Below are 14,255 nucleotides of genomic sequence, written 5' to 3'. Positions count from 1 at the left end.
AAAGAATTTAGGTTAAATTTGTTTGGTTATTGAAATTATTAACTACTTAATATTAGTTTATGTCATACATTTTGATAGTTATAGTGTTTAATATTATTTAATCATTATCCTATAATGCAAAATAGAAGTGCTGCCAATAGTCGGTAGTTTATTTATACACCCATTTCAATGGCACAGTGTGCATTATTCCCTCAGTCTTCATCCATAGACTCAATTGTAATCAATCCTTCATACTTTAAAAGATTGGCCATGCAACAACATATATATATATATATATATATATCATAAATCCATTAACAAGCAGAGAGGACAATGTTGAACAGTAAACAATCCACAAAGCATCTGAATCAAATGACATTACTGCAATGCTCCTACTGATGGAGCAGTAGTCCCCCTAACATTATTCTACAACTCAGATATTCCAGATCTGATGGCTGCAGAGATGCTCCTCAGTTACACAGCAAACAAGACCTCTTCCAGCACTAGCTGTTCATGGTTTCAGTTAGCAGTAAGGTAGCCTGTGCCAGAACAAGTAACACTGTAAACTTCAATTCACTAATTTAGCTCATGCATCCACAATTATATATATGACACTAATGTCAGACACACAGATGAACTGGATTATTCTTTGTTAACTTCATCAACATACCCTAGTTTGAGAGAGGTGACAGAGCTATCATCACATTCCTGCGGCCCTCCTGAGTGCGAGGCATTAGTGACAGATTCAGAGGATTGTCCATCTTCATTGACAACGTTGTCTTTATCAGCCATCACCTGTTTCCCCATGTTGGGCATCTCCAACACCTGCATTTCCATTAACCTTCACTGAATCAATGTGCTGCAGAGAGGAAAGAGAACTTGATGACTGGTAAACAGGCCTTACACGTCGTCTTAGCCGCACATTTTCTTCAGCCAGTTTTGCTGCCTGCACACCAAGGTAAAGAAATAAATGACCAAAGGAAATGTTTTACTTCTTGCTTTTGAAGGCCAATTCCTATCAATCATTTTATGAGATGGTCATGACTGCACTGGGATTTCATCCAAATCATTTGCCAGCTTGTCATCCCAATGAAATCTGTCATCAAGTATGACTTACAAAAGGGTGATCTAACATTCATTTGCAGCAATCAAGTTTTATAACACTGCTAGAGTCTATTGTTACTCATTTCCACACCTCTTACATAGTAGCATGCAGTGAAGCATCTCTTTTACCTTTTGTTGAAGAGAATTAATCTGTTGCGTGAACTGTGCACCCTGAGAATCATCAACAATAAGCATGGTTGGTTCTTAACTGCAGAAACTCTTTCGTGGAAAACAAATTGAATCGATCGTTCCCACAAGGTCTACCTTTCTGTCCATCACGCGACCTAATCCTGCTTCAAGGGTTTTCTCCAGCTGCTGTAGCTCCTCTACTGTGAGCTTTTCGAGTGCCTCCCCTCTCATCTGCCTGTATGGATTTTACCAACCTTAGGGTTGTACATGATTGAGCATTCTGTATGTCACAGATCAAATATATGGCAGACCTCAGTTGCAGGCTTGCTTCTGCAACTTGTTTCTTTAGACTTGCATAATTGCTGTTGTCTAACTGAAGAAGAAGGGAAAGAAGAGACATACCGATGTTAATTGAACGTATCGGAAGTAAATTATGTAAGAAATAATACTAGTCACTTGTGAAGTCTTAAGGCAGCAACTATCCAATTCCAGTGAGTCACTTACACCATTGGACTAAAATCAAGATGCTAATTAATCTACTACAACATAGAAATAGAATTGCCATTTTAGTCAGCTTAGGATAAGGAAATTGAGGACAATGCAGCAGAACAGATCTTTTAAGATTAATAATACTAGACCATCTTTCCTGCTATTTGCTGCAGTGTCTTTATTAAGATGAAAGCTCAACTTTTCATGATCTAGAAACAGTTTATTCAAAAATTTTGCCAAATGAATAAGCATTGATAGTTTGATAGTGCATACTATTCTTCTTCCAAAATCAAGGATGGAGAAGTCCATTGGGTCTGACAATTATAGAATAAGCAAGCTTCAAAAAACTATTTGCAAAAGATCACATCACTTTTGCACATCTTATGCTTCCTTTAGCAAAAGAATATCTTTTGTAACTCATACCACTTGGAATTTTGCTTCCAACTAACACTACTTCCCAACTTTGAAGGCCTTGAATACTTAGTGGATGGTTGCTTTCTGTTTCATGATGTATAATCAAAAAGGACATTCGAGAACATGGTATTCTTTCTGTAGAGTCTCATATAATAATCCACACACAGTCATATTTTAATGATCCATCCCACAGAAAGTAAAGAAATGAGAAGTAAGCTAACAAGCATCTAAAATCGGCAAATGACAGTCGGTTGTATTAAGATGAAGTCAAGCTGTAATGAAAATGAATCTTGCTAATGCTTACATTCAAGTCGAGGAAGGGCTGATCATGTTTCTCTAGGTTCTTGGAATGAGTACTATGCTTTTCAATGATCTTCTTCATGCTTCAGAACAAAGAAGAAACATCACATGTTGCATCAAAAAGTACAAAAATTTCATAACAGTACTGACTACAAATCTTGCTCTACTTGTTCATGTCATCTTAGTCTGTGGCTACTGGCAGTTCATGAAAACTTCGATTTTTCTTGTTAATGGTATTGAAACATTTTATTAGATGTAATGAAAATATGATAGTGCGACCATCATAAGTAAAATCAGAGAATATTCTCTTAAAAATATGTGAAGTTGTATTAGAGCTCACAACTTACTGTGTTATCAATGCACAAATGTGATGTGATCATAAAATCATACAATTAGAGCTACATGTAAATTTGTTTATGAATGAGATACCAGTAATTAGTCATGACAACTATAATTCAAGGATGATAAAAAGGTGAGTCACTTTTGTTAACATCATCAATTCTATGTAGAATTTGCTGGCTACAACATAGTTCTAAAAATCCTCCAATTCATTGTATCTTCTTTATCAGGCATACAGAAGGTTGCAATGTAGTCAAAGTCATTTAAGCCGATAATGGGAGTGATGCATTTTACCTTTGTCGATCCTCCTCGGAAACCTTGTGGCCAAATAGTCGGAGAGTATAAGTGATAAAACAGGGATTTTTATCTTAATAACTTGATATAATAATGATATGATCTTATATGAGCCTATCCTTTAATAGTGTGCCAAAACCCGAGTTGGATTAGAGGATAAGATAGAAGGAGATTGAAACTAGGATGAGATATCCAGATCAAAGTTCATTAATCCAAATCACCAACAGTTCTCGTTTAGCTCAGAATTCTTTCTTTCTTTCTTTCTTTGGGTCATCTTAGCTTTCTTATGGCTAAAACAAATATGATCTTGCTGGTGCAACAGTAAAACTCTGTTCCCCATCCATGGAAACTCTCTGAAACCAAATACCCTACTTGAAAGACTCCAACATGAGACAAAGAAAATCCATCAAGAGTTCCCACTCCGACCACAAAAGTGCTCCTCCTAAAAAGATCCAGCAAAAACCCACAGGAGATTTCGACGCACACTGCGAATTAGGGGGTATTAAGAACCTATACATCTTCGTTCAGACGAAGAAACTCTATACGAGGAGATAGGCAGCTAAGAATGCAGCAAGAGCATAGATTAAATGGTTGAAGACAAGCAATAATGTGTGTTGATACGGCAAGAATCTTGTTTCCAAAGAAATGTATGTTGTCTGGGAAGGATCGGGATTGATTACCTGGAGTTGCAGAACTCGAAGAGTTTCCCGGTGGAGGAGAAGACGATGAGGGCGACGTCGGCATCACAGAGAACCGACAGCTCCGCAGCCTTCTTGAACAAACCCCTCCGCCTCTTGGAAAAGGTCACCTGCCTCGCCGCCGTGTTGTCTATCTTCTTTATCTGAATCTTCTCCCTCACCATCTCTCCTTCCTTCCTCTTCCTCTTCCTCTTCCTCTTCCTCCCACCCACCCCGCCGCCTATAGGCACAACCAAGATCCAATGTTCCAGATCTCAGCACAAAAATGAAACCAGAACCACGGGTAACAGTAACAACAGAAGCAAAGAAGGAGAAAGAGCGCCAAGTTTCCAAATTAAGCATTACCTATCAGAAGCCTGGATGTTCATAGGGCGGAAGAAAGAGAGTGAATAGCGATGTCAAGTGCAGTAGGGTTAAGACGAACGCATGGAATCAAGCAAATGGTGAAGAGCAGCAAACTCACCTATGTGATCCAGGCCAGCCGACGCTCTTCACCGACCTGTCCTGAAGGAGAGACGAGAGATTGATGGTTCATAGTTGTTGGATGTTGCAGAACGCGACCCCTTTTTATGGTAAAACAGTACTCTCTCTCTCTCTCTCTCTCTCTCTCTCTCTCTCTCTCTCTCTCTCTCTCTATGGGTACTGCTGTCCCCAGCAATCTCATTCGCCCACCGGTGTTAGCTACAGGAAGGTGTCAGAGATCACTAGTGAAGAAACACGTTCCGAGCTGGGGCATTGTGAGAGGGGAGATGGTCTTGGGGATACTCACACAGGTCCCGCAAAGAAGTGTTGGGGTGGGAGGATTGCTTGTCTGTGGGGTTATCCACCGCGTAATGCGAGATGGCCAGACATCAAAGACGGGGGAGTTTGCCTTCCCGATCGTCCCACGTGCGGGGCCCATGGCGGCTATGGCGCGTACGGCCCGACCTACGAACTCGAACCATCCACGGCCGACTCTTACGTGCTGACGTGGGTATTATGTTGATCTAATATTCGTTTTACGAGTCAAAGTTAGGTCAAACTACGGTTTGATATTAGTAAACATAAGTATAAGAAATAAGACAATCAATATTTTATGAGAGAGTCGATAGACGTTTTTGTATAGAATTATTTCGAAATAAATATTTTTTTATGAGACAGAAATATTGGGAGGTGACGAAGAAAGAACGATCATTATATATTTATTTGATGTTATGACAAATAGACCGAAATGAATGAAAGAGAGTTGACACATCGATCGACCGTCGAGTATAATCAACATATTAGGAAGCTGACATCGTCAACGCTCAAGTCAACCTCGTCGATCATAATGCAAATTTGAAGAGATGTGTGGGAGGAAACCTTACAGAGGTTATTAGCGTTAACGTGGATCGGAAATGAGCGGTAATATGTAGAAAATTGATCATTAATAATGTCGCGTGATAAGGCATATTTTGGATCCAAGATACATCACAGCCGATGTCATATGCCAAGTCAAAGTCCGTACCAAAGCGTTGTATGACCCGCATACCACCACGTCAGCCCGAGAATTAGCAAGGGGAACACCCAAACACGCCAAGTCAGAATCCGTACTGAGATGTTGTTCGACGTGTCTCGTCCCGGGAACCCGAGGTGGCGTAGTCTGACATCGCTCTATGCGTCCCGAGACGGTGGTCGGTCAGAAGTGTTGTCTCAACTCTTGAAAATCATGGACCATGCCGAACCCACGTGTAATTGACCCTCGTACAATAGTATAAAAGCCCCTGGTCGGTATCCGGCCAAGGGAAGGCAAAAAAAATAATTCAACCCACAATTGACTTGCTTGTCGGAGGGGCCAAAGTCGGGAATCACCCGATAAAGATCATTTTTGCAGGAAAGCAACCACCTATGACCCGCAAATATTCAAACCTTGGAAGACGTCGACCGATGTCCCCAAGGCAAGCCATCAACCAGTGCTCGGACCGAGAGACACTGATCAAGACCTCGTCGCGAGGGTCCGATCAACCTCGACATCCAGCTCGACCGATAAAAGACTCCCAACATCGACCCGTGAATCAGGCCATGCTGACTCACCAGCAACAACACATTTGTTCACCAACATCGCGTACTATAAATGATCGAAGAACATAAAGAAGAGTGGGAAAAACTTGTTTTGATATTATCATATATACTTACAAAAAATTAAATATGTCAAGACTATAAACTATCTTCTTAACCGAATAAACTGTGTTATTAATGTACACAGTCGACGTCCTTATCGTGATGACATGAAATCGATGCGGGTGTTGACGTAGATTCACAAGTAGGTTACGTGTGGGACCCATCATTTGACATGGTTCCATCATGCTTGCACCATGTTATGTCATGTTTATCTCAACATGTCAACGACCTTTTCGCGTGTGTCAACAAATATATATATATATATATATATATATATATATATATATATATATATATATATATAATAAATATATATGTATATATATATATGGAGTCATGTAATTGTTGTGCTCATTTCTTAGCTACAAACTTCCCTAACTTAACTTGAATGCAATCTTAGGACTTCTTTAAGCATGAAAATAATTTTTATATGTAACGCAATGAATAAAAATTGGAAACGGAGTAATATAAAAGATGATGGATGACCTTCAAAGATTATCAATAAGAGTACAAGAATATAAATCGGAAGAATGATTAAGAAGAGCATACATAGTTGCTAAGAATTAAAACATTCAGAAACATATATTGTTTGACCCACAACTTAATAAGATTAGATTGATTCAAATATGCAATATTATTAAAAATATAAAAACAAATAATATCTAATTGATGTTTCTAAACATGAAAGTCACCAAAAGAAAATTAGATTGATTGACACCTAAAATTCCCTCTTCATCTCTTTTACAAGTAGGAGTAGAACCCATTACATGGGTGATGAAGGAATGGAAGACTTGTGGTGAAAAGAATATAATGGCCCCAATAATTCAGCTCCAATAAGATTTTTTTTTTTGTAATTAAATTCTTTCCTAATTGTTAAACTTTTAGATCATAAATTTGAATATTATAATTTTTTTTCTCTTTTTTAAAATATTTAATTAAAATTTAGTACTTAAGACATATATCAAATTTAAATAACATGTGATGTTAAACCTTTTAAATATATTTTATTTCTTATTAACTATGTTTGGTTTTTTATCACCCAACTGAATCTTTACCCTTAGAAGACCGACCTGAGTGCAAAGCTTTCCTCTCGGTACACGTCGAGCGATGGACATCGATGGCGGCGGCAGAGGACGAGAGGCGGCGGCGTGGTGGATGGATATCGCCCACAGGCGCCTCCGGGAGCGGGACCTCGTGGGGAGCAAACGGTTCGCGGAGCGTGCGGTGGAGGTGGACCCCCTCATTGGCGGCGCTGACGAGATCATCGCTGTTGCCGACGTCCTCCTCGCCTCCCAGCGCCGCGTCAACAACCACGTCGACTGGTACGCCGTCCTCCAGCTCGACCCGTCCTCCCCCGCCGGCCGTCACCCCTCCGCTGTCCGCAGCCAGTACCGGCGCCTCGCGCTCCTTCTCAGCCTCGTCCGCCACCATCTCGACATCGCCTTATCCGCCGCCAAGCTCGTTGACGATGCCTGGGCCGTCCTTTCGGACCCCTCCAAGAAGGCCCTTTTCGACGCCGAGCTCGACATGGCTACTGCTGCCCTGCCGCGCCAGCGCCCCGTCCCTACGTTCTGGACCGCGTGCCCCTCCTGCTGCTACCTTCACAAGTATAGCTGCGATTACGAGGGCAAGAACCTCCGATGTCCCAGCTGCCGGCGGGCCTTCCACGCCGCTCCTTTGCAAGCGGAGCCACCTGTGGTCCCGGATACTGACATGTACTATTGCTCATGGGGCTTCTTTCCACTGGGGTTCTCCGATGGGGCTGCAGCTGGCGCGCCAGGACTCGACGCCCAATCGAAGCCCTTCTATCCGATGAGTCCATGCCACCAACCTCATCCCTCCAAGCAAACAGCGGCAGTGGTGGATGCCATAACGCCGCCGGTGGGAGGGACAACAGCTCTAAAGGTGACACCTTTACGTTCCATGAAGAGAGCTGTGGCGAAGAAGAAGGTTGGGGGCGGCTTGAGGAAGAGGGTTTTGGTATCAGAGTCCCAGACGAGGACTTCTGAGGGGACTAAGGTGAGCTCAGTGATGGATATGAATGCTGAGGCCGGGAGTTCGATTAGTCTAGGAAGTAGTTTCTGATATTAGAGTAGGGGATGGACTGTTGATCGAGCTTCCTCTTCGCAAAGTGTTAATGAAAGGTTCGAAATCTGAAACAGTTTTTGGGAGGCCAAAATAGATTTTGCAGGATTTCTTTTTTTTGCAAAGGGTAAACTGCAAAGCCGGAATTTGAGCCCAAGAACTTACGTAAACTATCAAGATCTTTACCAGCTAGTCCAGCTGACACTTTCAAAGATCTTGCAGGATTGTACTCACAGAATGTTCTATATTGTTTGTTTGACAATGTTGGGAAGTTTGATCTTAGTTTGCAGATGGAATGGATAGGTTGGGAAAATTCTTGTAACAGGTAAAACTTTTCTGATTGAAAGTTTATGTCGTTGTTTCTCCTTCTGGTTTGAGTACAAGAGTTGGCATTCAGATCCGAAGTTTGGAATCTGGTGACTTGTGTTGTAGAATAAAACCAATCTTAAATTGTTGTATTCCATATCTAAATATTCATTTGATGTTTTACTCTGTTACTGCTGTGTGATCGGGGTGTGCCATTGTGGCTCTGCTCATTCTATACTGTCTTTGTTGGTATAAGCAAAGCACATTACTTTGTGCTGTCTTCTCTTTTCCAGTATGAAAATTGGATTTCACTAAAGATGGTGTGAGTCCACCTTTTCTACTGCTCATGATCATTGATCATTGATCTTTATCCAATCTTATTGTAGTTTATAGGAAATGGTTTAGAATCCTGCTTGACACAAGATTTATCAAAATTTCAGTGTACTGCTACATTATACATTTATTTGATTACTCATTTCATATATTGGTGTTTGACCACTTACAGTATTGAATTGCATGTACGTATTTTGAGCTCATCTTCTCTTTGTTCAATATAATCAACTCAATTGAAATGATCATCTTTGTTTATTTGTGTACTTAATCAGATAGTCTGGACAAATGCCCAAACAGTACTAGTATACTGCTGTGTCATTACTCGTATTTTGATGATTGAGTGATTGATTATGTTCGGTGGAGCAAGAAAACCCAGTTAATTCTTATCAATTGTTACTTTCAGTTAATTATCTGCCATTGTACATGCTCCTAGTTTTTTCTTTGGCCATACTGTGATGCTTTAATACCTTTCAAAAGGCTTTCACATGTACATGCAGGTGGATTATTTGAATAGCCTGAAACTGAGCTACTATCAGTCCATTTGAGAAACAGGTTTGCCGGTATAATCCAAGTTGGCAAATTGGGTTGTGAAATTCTGAGTCACGGCAAAGGGAACAGTCCACCTCTCACAATATTGTTCCAAGAGAAGTTGTGACAAGGTTTTGAAGATGGAATAACTCTGGTGAAAGTCTTGTGAATTATTTTTGTTTCCAATTGAATGACAGTAAAGTTAATTGTAATAACAGAAACCTCTGTTTGACAAGGAAACAGTGTAAAGTTAATTGTAGTTGTAACTAATTCTCATGTCAAAATGCATGTAGGAGCATAGTCAAGTGCCAATGTCATCATATACTTTGCAAGCCAACTAGAGAATGTCTGAAAATTATATTTTTCTTCTGTAAAAAGAAAAAAACAGCTCACATGATTGTGCATTTCAACTTGGAAATCACAGACAGAAGGCTGCAGTCTTCTTTGTGTGAGATTGATAAAAGATCAGAAATGGTGCCTTGTGAAGGCCCTAGTGCACCAGATGCATTTATGAGTGAGGAAACCAAGGGCAGTAGATATAGTTGATGGATCTTATGGTCTTAGTGAAGTGCTAAAAGGATGCATGTAAGCAGAGTTTGATATGAGGAATGCATCCTTAACCTTTGTATTTCTTGTTCTCATGGATTTTCTTCACATTAACTTGTCTCCTTGTACCTAACTACAATGAGAAATTACTTTGATGAGTTAAATGTGATGTTGGTGCAGAAATGATGAGAGTAAATTTTTACTAGGGATGTTTGTCTTGGCACTGTGTAGTTCAAACTAAGATTTGTCAACAAGTTGGAAAGAATAAAAATTGACCTGAGGCCATTTTTTACACTGCTGATGCAGACAATCTACATTGGAGTTGCCTATTCATCTGGTGTTACCCATGAAGTTGATTCTTTGAGCACCTGCTTCTTTGCTCACTGCTAGATTTGTGGAAATCTTCCAGTTTCTTGGTATGTCATAAGCTTCTTCTTTTGCTGCTGGATCAACTTTAAGAGACATTTTGTTCATGAAACCCCTCTTTGGTAATCCCATTAAAAACCAACAGGTGATTAAACAATTATCTTGTGCAGGTCTTCATATCATGTTGCCTGATGTGTGAGACCACACTCTTACCTGTCTGCTTGAAAAATATGAGAAAGATTGAAGTCTTGGTGACATGTTGCAACATGGAAATCATTTGATTTCTGAGACTGAAGCGATATAAGACCATCGTTCAAAGCTTAGTACTTTATATTTTCTATCAAATATTTAGTGAAATGTATATTTGTAAAATCTTGAGTTAAATACTTCATTTAATCCGTTTTCAAGGGATCATAAAATGTTTAAAGAAGATTAATCTTTTACGAATAGACACGCGTCGTAAAATTTAAACAAAACCAACTAAGCTCTTAACAGATGTATTAAAATTATGAAATCAAAATTATATTTAATCATAAATTTTGATTTAATATTCCGAAGAAACATACTTATGATGATGACTACACTAACCATAAGGATTCATCACGTTATCATGCAATTTAAATATGGCCTCACGCTAGAAATTGGTTTCTATTGTGAAAATATACGGCAGAAATAGGCACTCCTCAGTATCACTTTTTGCCAAAGCAGCTCAAAAGAGGATCATTATGGTGCCCCTTCGACGGAGACCGATGCTAATGTGGTCAAACGTGGAGTCAACGTTACTTCTGCCCATAACGCAGTGTTGCAATCGATCACATACCAATAATGATTCAAGATTTCCAAGAGTCAAGGTCCAGTCTTTGAGAAGATAAAGTGGGAGCGATCGTCAAGGACAAGCTGGGGACAAAAATAAAAGTAAAGTTCTGATTGATATAACTCCATTGGATTATCTCTTTTCATCCATAGAAAGGCTTTTCCCTTCATTATAATATCATTTTCTTCTGGGACTCCACAGGCCTTATCGATCTCCTTTCTTCTCTTCTCTTTTTCTTCCAAAGGAGCTTTGCCACCACAACACCAAACCGAGCCCATCTTGTCTTGCTTCTGCACTCAGCTGGTTTGGGTTTAACAACCAAGGCCAAGCTTTGACGGTTCCAGACGTTTGCTTTGCTTCTTCGAGGTTTGTGCCGTGTCCTGTGGATGGTGGAATTCTGATTCCTTTGTGCTGTGTGCTTGCTGTAGGAGAGTTCAAGTGTAGTAGTTAACCTAAGCATGAGCTCAAAGATGACTTTTTACAGCAGCACATGGAATCATTTCGTATGCATTCGTATAGGTAGAGAGAGCTTCCTTCTTTTCAAGGACATGAAGCTTTTTGTCTTAGTCTCTGCTGGGTCGGGTCATTTGCAGCTGCATCGAGCAGGCGGAGAGAAGTCACAAGGCCGGAGCGCCTCAGGAAATGGACATGGATGGGACTGTAGCGCGACACCTCTCCCCGTCCACAGGCTGTGCGTCATGATTCCTCCTAATAGGTTCATGAGAAGCAGCAGTGAGTATGGGTTTGGCATCGGTCCCAGGCATCAGAAGTTGTTGCTCCATGCATCCCCAGGAAGAGACAGAAAGGTTACGTTCAAAACGCCCTCTCGGTGAGTCAGAGACAGGTGGTCACCTTGGGCTCTACGTTGGCCGGAGAGAAGACTATGTGTCAAGCTTTGAAGTTTGAGTTCCTCCGGACTCTTGCACGTCAACCTCCTTCCACCTGCGACGCACCTGTGGGCCTTGTAAACCCCTAGTGAACATATTAGTTGCATGGGAAGTGAAGCAAAGGTGCTGTGCAAGTGTTGTGCTCTCTGCTGATCCATTGCACCTCCTGTCTGCGTAAACAATCCACTCTCGGTCAAGATGCATCATGTGGTCGATCGTACGAGTATGCCCTCGCTCATCAACGGAGGGTCCCCTCGAGTACCCCCCATGTTGCCTCTCCGAGTGGCTCGCCTACTCTTGGCACGGAGGCAGAGAAGGGAGCTGCTGCAACACGAGACTCCGTCCATGGAAGAAAGGCCGCGAGAACCTTGTGAAGAACTCGACTGCCATTTGTTGCAGTCGGCTGTCAGTTTTGGAGCTTGTTGTGTCGACTTAGAGGTGTCGGTAGACCATAACAGTGATCTACTGGGTAAAGATCTAGCTCGATGGATTCCTATTCGAGCGTGGTTAGATTCTGCCCAATGTTAGAAAGATGAGATCGATGGTTAAGATCGTCTCGTGGACCCCACCGCGGTGCCTCCGACGTTGGGATTGGTCAAAAAAGCTACAAGAAACAAAAATGGAGAGACCCCTCTGCAGTACCAACTTTTGCCGGACCGGCACGTCCAAAAGATGGCCCCCTCCGCCTCCGGCAATCCGACACCGCCAAAGTAGTGTCCCAACCCCGTCCTCGTGATGCCATCTGTCCCCTCCCCGCCCCCGGGTCATCACGATCACCGCCACCCTAAACCATAGCCTGCACCTCTCTTTCCACCGAACAAATAATGTTACTTAGGCTCCCACTTAAGTGGGAATTTGGTGTAGGCAGCTTTCCCTCCTCTTTTTAAACCCCCCGCCCCTCGTCCAAATGAACACCAGCCGCATCGCCACCCTCCCACCTGTGGTCAGAGGATCAAGCAGAAGATTCACCTGAATCTTTTGGTTAGTGCTGCATCTTTTCCTCTTTAATGCCTTCTTGAATGCTTCCCTTCCATGTATGTGACCCTCTCATAATTTGGCTGCCACGCAGCAGCGGCAGTGACAGTGGAGATTCGGTACGTGGGTTGGTAGAATGTTGCCCGTGGAGACCGGCAAGGCGGTGCGGGAGACGAGGATGGAGAACGGCGGCGGAGACTCGACGACGCTGAGCACGAGAACGGCGGCAGAGGTGCGAGCTATCAGAAGCCATAGCGAGGCGGAGAGGAGACGGAGGCAGCGGATCAACGGCCACCTCGCCACCCTCAGGAGCCTGCTCCCCGCGGCCACCAGAGTAAGTTCCACGGATCCATCCACGCTTCTACTTGCTTTACGGAATCGAAGTTTGGCCTCTGTTAACCGACCGCGTGGGTGCAGTTGGACAAGGCGGCGCTGCTGGGGGAGGTGGTGAGGCAGGTGCGGGAGCTGAGGGGGAGGGTGGAGGAGGTGGCGGTGGTGGTGCCCGGGGAGGGGGACGAGGTCGGGGTAGAGGACGGAGAGGAGAGCGGAGGGAGGGTGGTCCGAGCGTGGGTGTGCTGTGCGGACAGGCCCGGTCTGATGGGGGAGCTGAGCCGCGCGGTCCGGTCGGTCCGTGCCAGGGCGGTTCGGGTGGAGATGGTCACGGTCGGGGGACGAACTCGGAGCCTGCTGGAGTTGGAGGTCGGCGAGGCGGAGAAAGGAGACGGGCGGTCCGCGCTGCAGGCCGCTCTCTGGGCCGTCCTGCTTACGAACCGAGCCGGTCCGGGCGAGAACTACTGCAAGCGGGCTCGCATGTCCACCCGGTTTAATAGGACATAGTTTCCAATTCCACGCATGCTCTTTTAGTAGCGATAGCAATGGAAATGTCAGAAGTGCTTGGTAGATAACATATAAGAGAAGTTTGCTGTTTTAGCTTAAATTACGTGCAATGTGCATATCAAGAATCACATCTCAGCTAGTTGTTCAGATGGGTTTGCCAAATGATTCAATGGTGTCTCAGTTTTATGGGTTAATCTTTGACATAATCATTAAGTACGTATAGACTAATCTCAAAAAGATAATATTGGCTATCCTTATATTGCATAACAACAACAACAAAACCATCCAATCCATATGCAAGTTCGACAGATTGATTCTGATTTTAAAGGTTGGACATTTCTAGAGCTCCTTACAACAGTGAGTCTAAACCATTTTATATAATCAGATGAAACACTAATGTGCATTCTTACTTGTGTTCCTCATCGTTCCCCGAGACAACCATGCAGAATGTATTGGTTTTCCCAGCCGTTCATTCCGTATGGTTCTCCATTGTCACTGCACTGATACTGGTCTCCAAGTTGCATGAATGTCCAGTTAAAAGGGATGATCGACAGTCACCTTGAATGATAAGGCATGGATCTTTGACCTAATTTCCCAATGATAAGGCATGACAGTCAAAAATATATATACAACAACCAAACACTTGCATGACATTGTCGAACATAGTGAACAGCATGCATATTTCTTAGCCTT

General features: G+C 42.6%; 3 protein-coding genes across 3 annotated transcripts; 2 read left to right on the top strand and 1 right to left on the bottom strand.

Annotated features, from left to right (window-relative positions):
* Nucleotides 1-250: 250 nt before the first annotated feature.
* Nucleotides 251-4,366, bottom strand: LOC103977522 (MADS-box transcription factor 22). Its single transcript, XM_009393069.3, has 9 exons — nucleotides 4,210-4,366; nucleotides 3,729-3,966; nucleotides 2,420-2,498; nucleotides 1,524-1,585; nucleotides 1,348-1,447; nucleotides 1,213-1,254; nucleotides 884-925; nucleotides 650-804; nucleotides 251-518 (listed from the first exon to the last, which is right to left on the bottom strand). The coding sequence occupies exons 2-9, from the start codon at nucleotides 3,908-3,910 to the stop codon at nucleotides 503-505; spliced, it is 678 nt and encodes a 225-aa protein (XP_009391344.2). The 5' UTR covers nucleotides 3,911-3,966; nucleotides 4,210-4,366; the 3' UTR covers nucleotides 251-502.
* A 2,577-nt stretch (nucleotides 4,367-6,943) lies between these two features.
* On the top strand, nucleotides 6,944-8,399 carry LOC135606417 (uncharacterized). Its single transcript, XM_065097441.1, has one exon. It carries the CDS (start codon nucleotides 6,993-6,995, stop codon nucleotides 7,968-7,970), a length of 978 nt encoding a protein of 325 aa, XP_064953513.1. The 5' UTR covers nucleotides 6,944-6,992; the 3' UTR covers nucleotides 7,971-8,399.
* A 4,273-nt stretch (nucleotides 8,400-12,672) lies between these two features.
* LOC103978048 (transcription factor AIG1-like) lies at nucleotides 12,673-13,709 on the top strand. The gene is made up of 3 exons (XM_018823443.2): nucleotides 12,673-12,731; nucleotides 12,820-13,059; nucleotides 13,143-13,709. Exons 2-3 carry the CDS (start codon nucleotides 12,862-12,864, stop codon nucleotides 13,560-13,562), a joined length of 618 nt encoding a protein of 205 aa, XP_018678988.2. The 5' UTR covers nucleotides 12,673-12,731; nucleotides 12,820-12,861; the 3' UTR covers nucleotides 13,563-13,709.
* Nucleotides 13,710-14,255: the final 546 nt, after the last annotated feature.

The sequence above is a fragment of the Musa acuminata genome, chromosome BXJ2-3 (genome assembly GCF_036884655.1).
Source record: "Musa acuminata AAA Group cultivar baxijiao chromosome BXJ2-3, Cavendish_Baxijiao_AAA, whole genome shotgun sequence".
Lineage (NCBI taxonomy): Eukaryota > Viridiplantae > Streptophyta > Magnoliopsida > Zingiberales > Musaceae > Musa > Musa acuminata.
This window is presented reverse-complemented; position numbering and strand designations above follow the sequence as displayed.

What these genes read in the sequence shown, in the direction of transcription:
- LOC103977522 (XM_009393069.3), bottom strand. Translation starts at nt 3,910, where the DNA reads ATGGTGAGGGAGAAGATTCAGATAAAGAAGATAGACAACACGGCGGCG. An exon ending in GTCGCGTGATGGACAGAAAG is followed by an intron (nt 1,255 to 1,347) that starts GTAGACCTTGTG and finishes GATGATTCTCAG; the next exon opens with GGTGCACAGTTCACGCAACA. An exon ending in ATGTGCGGCTAAGACGACGT is followed by an intron (nt 805 to 883) that starts GTAAGGCCTGTT and finishes ATGGAAATGCAG; the next exon opens with GTGTTGGAGATGCCCAACAT.
- LOC135606417 (XM_065097441.1), top strand. Translation starts at nt 6,993, where the DNA reads ATGGACATCGATGGCGGCGGCAGAGGACGAGAGGCGGCGGCGTGGTGG.
- LOC103978048 (XM_018823443.2), top strand. Translation starts at nt 12,862, where the DNA reads ATGTTGCCCGTGGAGACCGGCAAGGCGGTGCGGGAGACGAGGATGGAG. An exon ending in TGCTCCCCGCGGCCACCAGA is followed by an intron (nt 13,060 to 13,142) that starts GTAAGTTCCACG and finishes GCGTGGGTGCAG; the next exon opens with TTGGACAAGGCGGCGCTGCT.